This window comes from Pagrus major, chromosome 4, assembly GCF_040436345.1.
Source record: "Pagrus major chromosome 4, Pma_NU_1.0".
NCBI classification, from domain to species: Eukaryota; Metazoa; Chordata; class Actinopteri; order Spariformes; family Sparidae; genus Pagrus; species Pagrus major.
This window is the reverse complement of record NC_133218.1, coordinates 26,834,632-26,844,025: the sequence shown is the minus strand read 5'-3', so window position 1 is coordinate 26,844,025 and position 9,394 is coordinate 26,834,632. Positions and strand designations below refer to the sequence as shown.

The following is a 9,394-nucleotide window of genomic DNA, read 5'->3' as shown; positions in this document are numbered from 1 at the left end:
TTCAGTTTGATATGATGTTTTACTTTATCAGTGTTCCCAAAATCCAGATCATGCTGTGCAAAGACTTCAGGCATAGCGTTGAGGAGTTTGGTTATCCTTTCTTTCCATTCAGCTGATACAGGTGAGTCAGTGAAATCAAACTGAATGCGTGGAGGTAGCGGGGATTCTGGGGGATTGGACAGGTTATTTTGAACAGAATCAGTCTGGGTTTTAATGATGCTCTGTACCACGCTCAATTCAGCCAACACAGTCTTCGGTGGAAGAATAATGTCGCGCCCAGTTTCATTGTGCACCACCACTGGAAGGCGACTGGAATGCTTGGAAGACACAGTAATAAGACAACTTGTCACTAAAACACCACAAGGTAAGGAAAAGTCAGATGGGGGTTCCAGGAGGGCCCATTTCTCTGCATGGGGACCTCTATTGTTCATAACACCCTGTAATACCACAGTACTAAAGGCTGGAATCACTTCAGGGCTGTGTCCATGCAGCTTTATCAGCCCCAAGTTTCCATCATGAGAATGCTGGTGCCTCAATGCCATGATCTTCAACACAGCCCGATAACCATGATGTACAGGGATAAAATTGGGGTTGCACTGGCAATACTCAGCATAAAGGAGATCAAGCGTGTTGGTGCCAATTAACACTTGGTCACCTGTGGTTCCACCGTGACTGGGGACCACTAAAGCAAGAGTGGGGACATCAAGCTCCGCCCCAACAAACTCCTTCGGGAATGTCACACACAGCTCTACACACCCTAGATACGGTACCTCTTGTCCATTGGCTCCTTCTATTTCTAGTAGGGTGGTTAAAGGCTTAATTGGTTGATCTGCCAAAAACTGTGCATGATATGACAAAGGAATGGTTGTGACTTGAGACCCCGTGTCCAGTAGACAGGTTGTTGGGTTACCGGAGATCTTAACCTGCACCGTACTCTTCGTTCCCACCAGTCTCTTTGAGGGTGCTGACAGGTGATTATTTGCTTTGGCTTGTTTCAACTGTACCCGCTTTGCAGTGGGACTCTGTTCCTCTTCACCAGCTCCTGAGTGTCCCTCCACAGGAGCTGATTCTAGTTTAAATCGCCAGAAGATGGAGGAGGTTTAAGTTGGCGACGCTTCTCTTGCAGCTGTGTTTTTTTGAATGCAACCAAAGAAGGGTTGGATGGTTGATCACAGTGAGACGAAATGTGGCCATCTTCTCCACAGTTAAAGCAATATCCAGGGCGAAGCTGAAAATTTGGCTTGCTGCTTGCTTTAAACTGCTTTCCGGAGTATCCTGGGCTCTTTCGAAAAGTGGCTGAATCAGTGGACCTGGCATGGCTCATTGGTGTATTTCTAGAGCCTGTACCAAAAGAAGAGGTCAACGTTGAAAGTTGATTCTGTATCTGCGTCACCATCTTCTTAAGCTGCTCAATTTCAGAGGACTGCTCAACCACTGCACAGGAGCAAGCACTGTGCACACGGGAGGCCGCATGTGACTTTAAAGCAAGAGATGTTGGTCTTACTGAACCTAAGTGATGTTTCATACGGGAAGCTTTAGCCACTTGCTTATCCTCTTCAACACGGAGCAACAAAAGCAACTCTGCAAAGGATGGAGGATTGTCCTTCTTTTGCTCCAACTGGAGATCACTGATCAAAGCGTTATCCCAACAGCCTCGACAAAATTGTTTCAAGAGATGGCGATTCAAGTCAGTGAAAGAAACACCACCTCGTTTCACAGCTGTGTTTAACACCACTTGAAGGTGGTGCAGATACTCAGAAGGCTTTTCTCCATTATTTTGCAATGTGCTCAAAAACTTGGCAAAACACTCATCTCCATCAGCCACTGTGCCATAAGCTGAGTTCAAAAGTTCAAGATATGCATTTGGTAGCGCTCGGGGCCCTAAATGCTTCACAATGTCGGCAGCAGGGGGCAGCAAACTATCAAAAATCTTGCGAGAGCGATCCAAATCAGACACAGAGGGATCAGTGAGAAACAAATCTACATTGGTTCGCCAAGTCTCATAATCAGCTTCATTACTGGGCCGTAGAGATTTTCCAGAAAAAGCCCGGAGTCGAGAAGAACCATGAAGATGGGACACAACACTGTCGGTCTTGACAATGTGTTCTACTACCACTTTCTGAATTTCAGGGGGATTTAGCACTTCCTCACTTGACAGGAGGTGCTGACGCTTAATAGTGGCAGGAGGGGCAAGGTAAGAAGCAAAAGCACTGGTCAGGCTGGGCGATGATTTTCCAATTGGGGTCGAAACGGGAGATGCTTTAACAGGGCCTTTCGTCACTGTCTCTGTTGTAGTAAAGGGCACTTGATCATCGTGTGGGTCAGATTTCACTTCAGGCTCTTTTTCTGAGGTCAGGGAAGAAGAGACTTTGACTAGCTCCTCTTGTAATAACACTTCAAATGGCTTTGCACTTAGCTTAGCGATGGCCTGCAGCTCCTCCAGGTAGGTCTTGGTGGCGCTGCTGCATGCGAGGGGACTGTATATGCCGGCCAATGAGCATATCTTATAAGTGACCTCAGGTGTGGTAGGACTTATATAGTTTAACGGTAACAAAGGTGCAAGAGACTGCATTGCAGTTCCATGTGTAAACTCAACAATACCATGTCTTGGAAATTCAGCAGTATCAATACCAAAAACACGACTTACCGAACCAAATTGCGCAAGGTAAGTTTCAATTTCTTTGTCTCTGTCAGTGTTAGTTAAACCAACTATTACTACCGAATCTGGGATTTTTATTGACTCTTCCAACACGATTTCCATGATTTAAGTTGTTGATTTATACCCCCCAAAAAATGTATGTTCATCAATTCTCAACACAGCTCCTGGCTAGCTCGCCATAATTATGTAGCACTTAAGATACAATCAGATTAAATTTATAGGTAGAAGAGAATACCAAAATGTATGTGGTGGACTAGTAGGTAAAGGAGGTTCGGCTCAGGAGCTATGGAGAATTAACAACGCACACAACGACTGAGTTGCAAAGAGAGTAAAGTGTATTGACAAAAGATATATATATACATATATACACAGAAACGTTAAAGTGCAGTAGTAATACTTGATACCCAAAATAATTAACCAAAATAATTAACCAAAATAAAGGCCTTTAGAAAAGAAAACTATGTACAAAGGTTCAATGTGATAAAGCATAGAGTGCTATCAAAAATGGAGATTGTACTCCACGCAGCTTTGACTTAGCTGAGGTTAATCAACTCTTCAACACACAATCATTCAAGTACACACAACATTTCCCAATACCATAAACAGAAATGTACGCAGTGGTTTATAAAGACTTTAGACCTTGATTCAAGTATAGTAGTATTGCAGAATTAATTACTGTTAACCCATAAATAACGGGACCAGACTAAAGCTAGTGCTACCACACCACCTGGGGATCAGCCAGGCTTGCGGCCTGTGTGTGTCTTAGCTGCTCAGTCGTCTTTACTCTTCTGATTAGCTCGCCATCCGTGTTGTCTTCGTCTTTATATTCCTCTTCATCATCATCATCAGGATTAAAAAGCCTGACCTGTTAATGAACAGGTATCATCATCATCAGTCATTTAATTCCTCCTGGTTGCATGAGTTAGCATCCACAATAATCACACAGTTCCTCACCAGTGTTAAGTCCAAATCCATCAAACATCCTCTTCAGCAGCAGCAGCAGCACAGCATCACATCATCCGAACAAGCAGGTAACTGTTAAATGACGGGGCATTATCAATTAGCATCAGAGCTTTAGAGCTAGCGATGTTTGCAATGCTAGGTAGCGTTAGCGGCGTCCCGCTAGCATTTAGCATTAGCATCTTCATGAATGAGTTGCACTCACCAGCTTCTTCAGTTGGAACGTGACATAAAAGTTTGTCCGGCTTCCTCTTCAGTCACTGTCTTCCCACTGTTGCAGTGAAGCTCCGGCTTTCTGCTTCAGTCCTCTCGTGTCCGTATATCTCTCTGTAGTCGTGGATGTGTGAGTAGCAACGTGCCGTGCGTAGTGGACGGCTGCCTGGCTCGCGTGCTCTGTGAGCCAGGTGTGTTTTCTTCTGTCACCGGGGGAAAAGAGACGGCCCCTGAGTGACGTAAAGCGGCCTGATTGGCTCCGCCAGCTCAGCTGACCTGACCAGCTCCTGTGCTGGTGGGCCAACCATGACTTGCCAAGAGTTAACTTGTCACTGGCGTTACATGTAACATTGCTTTTTCTCTTTTCACATGTTAAAATTTCTGTTCGCACGTCAAAAAAGCCATTTACACATGACTGCATGCAACTCGTAACCATGTACATCTCACTCATGTGGTAATTTTCTTTCATAGTAGGCAGGATATACTATAATGTTAGCAGGTAACGTTTCTGCAAACCACAATTACGTCCAAGTTTCACGTGTCATATTGACATTTGTACAAAACGTACCATATCACATTCACATTACATGTTCATTAACTGACTTCCACGTTAGTAGTGAAGGAGATGGTGGAGTCACAGACGAGGAGGCTGCCAAATGGGCAACTGCAGTTCGAGTTTGCGTTGTGGCATCTGTAAGCGTGACAACACTGGCTATCCTCAAGGGGCGCTGGGGACCTTTCCAGTTGTGTTTCTTGGGGATGAAAGTATTTTAAGCCAAAACATGATGTTTACCATAACCAAGTGCTTTTTATGCCTAACACTAACCAAAGCATAAGCGCATTTTGTGACAACAGAGGAATAGAACAGCTTGAACTTGCCTGTTTTTTTGCAGAAACCTACTCAGCTAACATTTATTCTGGCAATTAGGTTGGCAGTGACTTAATGTGACATTATTTTCTGTTCACAGGTTAAAATTGCAGTTCACATGTGCAAAAAGGTGATTGTACATGTTTGTAATTCAAATGTGTACATTTTGATTTCACGTGAGGAAATGTTTGAAAATGTCCAGTTCATGTGTAAAAACATTTAATTCACAATGAAATTGTGACCACACATGTGAAAAGGTAAATTTCACGTGATGTTCTTGGAAAGGGATGTTCGAATAATTAATAATGAATTTTTTCCATACAGAGTCGTATGGACAGGACTTTACCGATTCAGTCATAGAGATTGCTCATAATTATAAAGTGGATTTATCTTTACTCCTGTTTATCAACCTGACTGCAGCGATCTGCGGATGTGACGTCCATTGTCGGGTGTTTATATACTGTAATGTTGACTGCTGACTGGAGCTGGAGGTGAAATGTACATTGTTTCATGAGCATAACATTACAGAGAGGAGAGGGGGAAAAAATGAAAGAGTCCCTGGTGAGTGCTGAATTGGTGTCTGCCCTTGCTCGCTAATGTTAGCTTACGGCTAACGTACAGTCAGATAACATGGCTGTTTGGGGAGGATAAACACTGCGTCACTAACCCGGCTACTCAAATGATCGCTTCGCTTGTGGCGACTACACCATTGCTGCTGATGAAAATCTGACATGACTCAGACACAAATGTTGACAGCAAAGGTAATGCTTAATAGTTTTATTTATATCAAGTTTAGTCTCATTTGCCAACTTCCCTATCCTGGAAGTCGCAGCAGCACAACATAATGAAACGCACCGTTGCCATTAGTAAATTTGTGGGATTTCTCTGGGTTTGAACATTGTTGGAAACATTTGGTATAATGTAAGTATACAACTCCTTCAAATTTTATCTTTACCTCCACCTTCAAGTCAAGTGTGTCAGTGGGCAACCGACACTTCAAGTCTTCCAACCACACTCGTTCCTCTAATATTCATCTCTCAACAGGCCTATGAGCCTCTCCAGTCAGCCCCAAAAGGAAAGCTTTTTATCATCCAAATTGAGGAGGAGAGAAAAGCCAAATCACATCAGAGGCAACACCAGCTGCACATAAAGAAGTTCTCCACTGAACAATGGAGCTGCCATGAGCACCACCTCTGTCTCCCAGCTGAGCCGCGCAGCCAGAGCTTAACCAATCATTGGGGTCAGAGCAGCCGCATGGATGACCAAAGTGCAGCCACCATAATCTAATTGTCATTGTATTGCCTTCCAATGTAAAAGGCATCTCTTTTCAGTATCATGGAGGGATTGGAGTGTAGATGAATAGGTCTGAGGCTTGCGTATGCGACTTTAAACTGATTTAAAGGAGTCTAGTGTAGCATTAAGATGCACTTTGGAGTAGTGGTGTTATTCAGGCTTCACAATGGAGCTCTGTTGGAAAGATGCACCGGAGTAATCAAAGCCTAACATCTCCATCTAATCCCAGTTCAATGGCATGTTTACACAAACTAACACAATGCCAAGAATATGCTTAACAGCAGAGTTCTGATTTAGTGCCAATTAGAGAAATAGAAAAACTAAGGAAAAGTATGTTACGGCAAAGCTGAATTTCGTTTCGAGAATAACATGCAGAAAACACGGGAGAAAAAAACAGAGAAGGACAAAGAAACAGACAAAGGAAGAAAGACAGAGAGGGTGAGAGACAAAGAGAACAACTAAAGTATCTAAATTAATCTCAGGTCATGATTCAAGGTCATCCAGGGAAAGAAATGTCTCTGTTCTTTCTACCTATCCCTGGGCCGTTTTACAGCGGAGGTTCTCTTTGTTTCTGAAAGCAGGGGGTGATTGGCCACTCTCTTTATCTCTTTCTGAGCAGTTTAATCTTATTCAGCACGGTACATATTAAACCCTCTCCGTGATTAAATATGAAAAGAAGAACATTCCTTCAGCTAATTTCAACACGATGACTTGTTAGACCATCTAGATTAATTAAATATTTCATGATATTTTAATTCCCTTGATAATATTGATAGGTCAAACTCTATAGCCAAGTCACTTTCTAAAAGTGGCTTATTGGATACAGTGAACCACTTTTTGAAATTTACAATCATGATGAGTCTTGATTTTTCCTGCTGGACACTGCATGCATACAATTATGCCTTCTTTCACTCATTGGTTTTCCTCCCAACCCCTTTATTTATGCAGATGGATATTGTTTTATTTACAAGTCAGTAAAGTGCAGTCACATCTTGGACTAAGCAGCAGTGACAGTCTACTCTCATATCTCTCAGAAATATGCACACGTATTTATAACACCCCGAGACGGTGATGCCAGCATCCATCTACACTTAGCCGCAGCCTCCTCCTTCATTAGCCAATGGCACCTTTAGCTTATGGTCCGAGCTGCGGCGGTGTCTATAGTGTAATGAAATTTACGAAGAAGAGCCACTTGGTATGCCAGCGATGCGGCAGCAGGTCCCCATGCTCAGTGAAAACCACACGCTCGCTTTTATAGATTGCATAATGGCTTGCATGAAAATGGTTTCACACTAACATAAATCAAATGTCAAAATACAACCGGAGCAAGACAATTCCCGTGGTGCACACATGGACACACACACACACACACAGACACACACACACAAAGGAGCACACTCACACACACACAAACGGCAGATACACATACTCAGAGGAGTCAGCCATCCAAAGAGCTCACAGTCCTGCTTATGCAGATACATGTAGTGCTTGATAGCATACATAATAATTTATTAAGAAATGTTAAATATTCATCAATATTAAATTAATCATTTATAGCAGATCTTTAAATTAAAGGGTGTCCTTGAAGTGTTAGATGTGAGGAGTGTCTTTAGCAAAGAGGCAATCCCCTGTGGACATTTTAAATCTCTGATGTACAACACTTGGACTGCTGTTGTATAATGACTATCCCACTTTGATATTGTCTTTCACACAGACGAAAACACACAAGCACAGAACAATTGTCCCTGTAAAAGTCATTAATTGCTAGTGCCATAATTAATGTCATCCCCATGTCTAGGAAATGGAAAACACTGCTGGAAAGCTGTGGGGCAGAAAATGGGGCAGAAAATGTTTGGCTGGGGGACTTACATTGTTCCAAGATTTTCCAGTAATGTCCATGAAACAACAGTGCCAATGTGAAGTAAACTGAGCTGAAGAGGCCAGTGTTAGGATACATTCTTAGTGTGGTCCTTTTAAATTTTGAGCTGCTTTGTTTCCATTTTCTGCTACATCATACTTCCAGTCCACTAAATTTTGGAGGCAAATATCGTAATTTTTACTCCACTACATTTATTTCACATCTTTAATTACTAGTTACTTTGCAGATTGAAAGGCGATTACTTGTGACATCTAACCAATCAGATAGTGTTGTGGGCGGGACATTGATTAAGACCACAGATTGGTGAAGACTAAGAGAGATACGCTGCTGCATCAGAGCCACCGACCCATTCACCAGAATAAGTGTGAGCCAAGTACGTTTCTGCAAAACCACAGATAAGTTAAAACTGGACCTTTCAAAACAACAGATAAGTTAAAACTTGACCTTTCAAAACAACTGATAAGTTAAAACTTGACCTTTCAAAACAACTGATAAGTTAAAACTTGACCTTGCAAAACAACAGATAAGTTAAAACTGCACGTTTCTTTCCTCAACTTTCTGACTGCCTAGGTTGAATTTTCTATTTCTCTTTCGTCACAACACTGTGCTCATGTTCTAGGCACAAAACGACTTGGTAAGGACATTGAAAGCATCATGGTTTGGTCGCCACGCTCACGGATGGAGATGGTCTGACTTCCTGTGAAAAGCAATCGTTGATTGACTGCCACTAAAACCACTGGAAATGTCCACAACTCTCCTTAAAAAACACCCCTATTGTCACCACAAAAACAGATGAAAATGTCTCAAGGTGTCCTTAAATAAATCCAGTGTTGTGACTCGAACTCTGGTCACCCGTTTGGCAGCCTCGTTGGAACTAATAACATTGGATAATTGGTCGATCCCTAAAACGTTGTGAACATATGCCACACATTCTCTGGTTCCAGCTTCTCCAACACAAGCATTTGCTGCTTTTTTGTCATATATCATAAAAACTAAACTTTCATTTATGGACTTTGCTGCAGACATTACACACCACTTTAAGCACTCAGTAATATGTGCTTTACTTTGGGAACGTTACAAGATTAATTTGTGATCAATACCACTATCGGAGCATATTTAATTACACACAGCTTGCAAGAATTAAGTCATCACACTTAATACATGTGCGGCCATGAAGGCAGAAGAGGGGAAGGACGCGGCTCATTGCCAGGGCACACCGGCTGGTGAGACTGCATGGGACACGCTGTTACACAGCAGCTCGGTGCCAACCACACCTGTGCCCACATAGGCGCCACACTCTCCAGGGCACACTGAGGTCACCTGGGTACTCAACTAGCCACACCTGTCCTTCTCCTCACCCTCTCACCCTCATGTAAGTCCTTGTGGAAACCCCCCCCCCAGATGGAGCACCATACTGTACAGGATGCATGCTCGAAGGGCAGTCGATGTAAAGACTGTTCTTCATTCAAAGTCAGGCAGAGAGGAGAAGGATTTTCTACTCTTTCTAATTCCTCTGCATATA

The 9,394-nt window shown here is 42.8% G+C and overlaps 1 protein-coding gene across 1 annotated transcript; it reads right to left on the bottom strand.

The window, feature by feature from the left end:
- Nucleotides 1-1,320: 1,320 nt before the first annotated feature.
- On the bottom strand, nucleotides 1,321-4,169 carry LOC140994285 (uncharacterized). Its single transcript, XM_073463852.1, has 3 exons — nucleotides 3,825-4,169; nucleotides 1,505-3,694; nucleotides 1,321-1,341 (listed from the first exon to the last, which is right to left on the bottom strand). The coding sequence occupies exons 2-3, from the start codon at nucleotides 2,759-2,761 to the stop codon at nucleotides 1,321-1,323; spliced, it is 1,278 nt and encodes a 425-aa protein (XP_073319953.1). The 5' UTR covers nucleotides 2,762-3,694; nucleotides 3,825-4,169.
- Nucleotides 4,170-9,394: the final 5,225 nt, after the last annotated feature.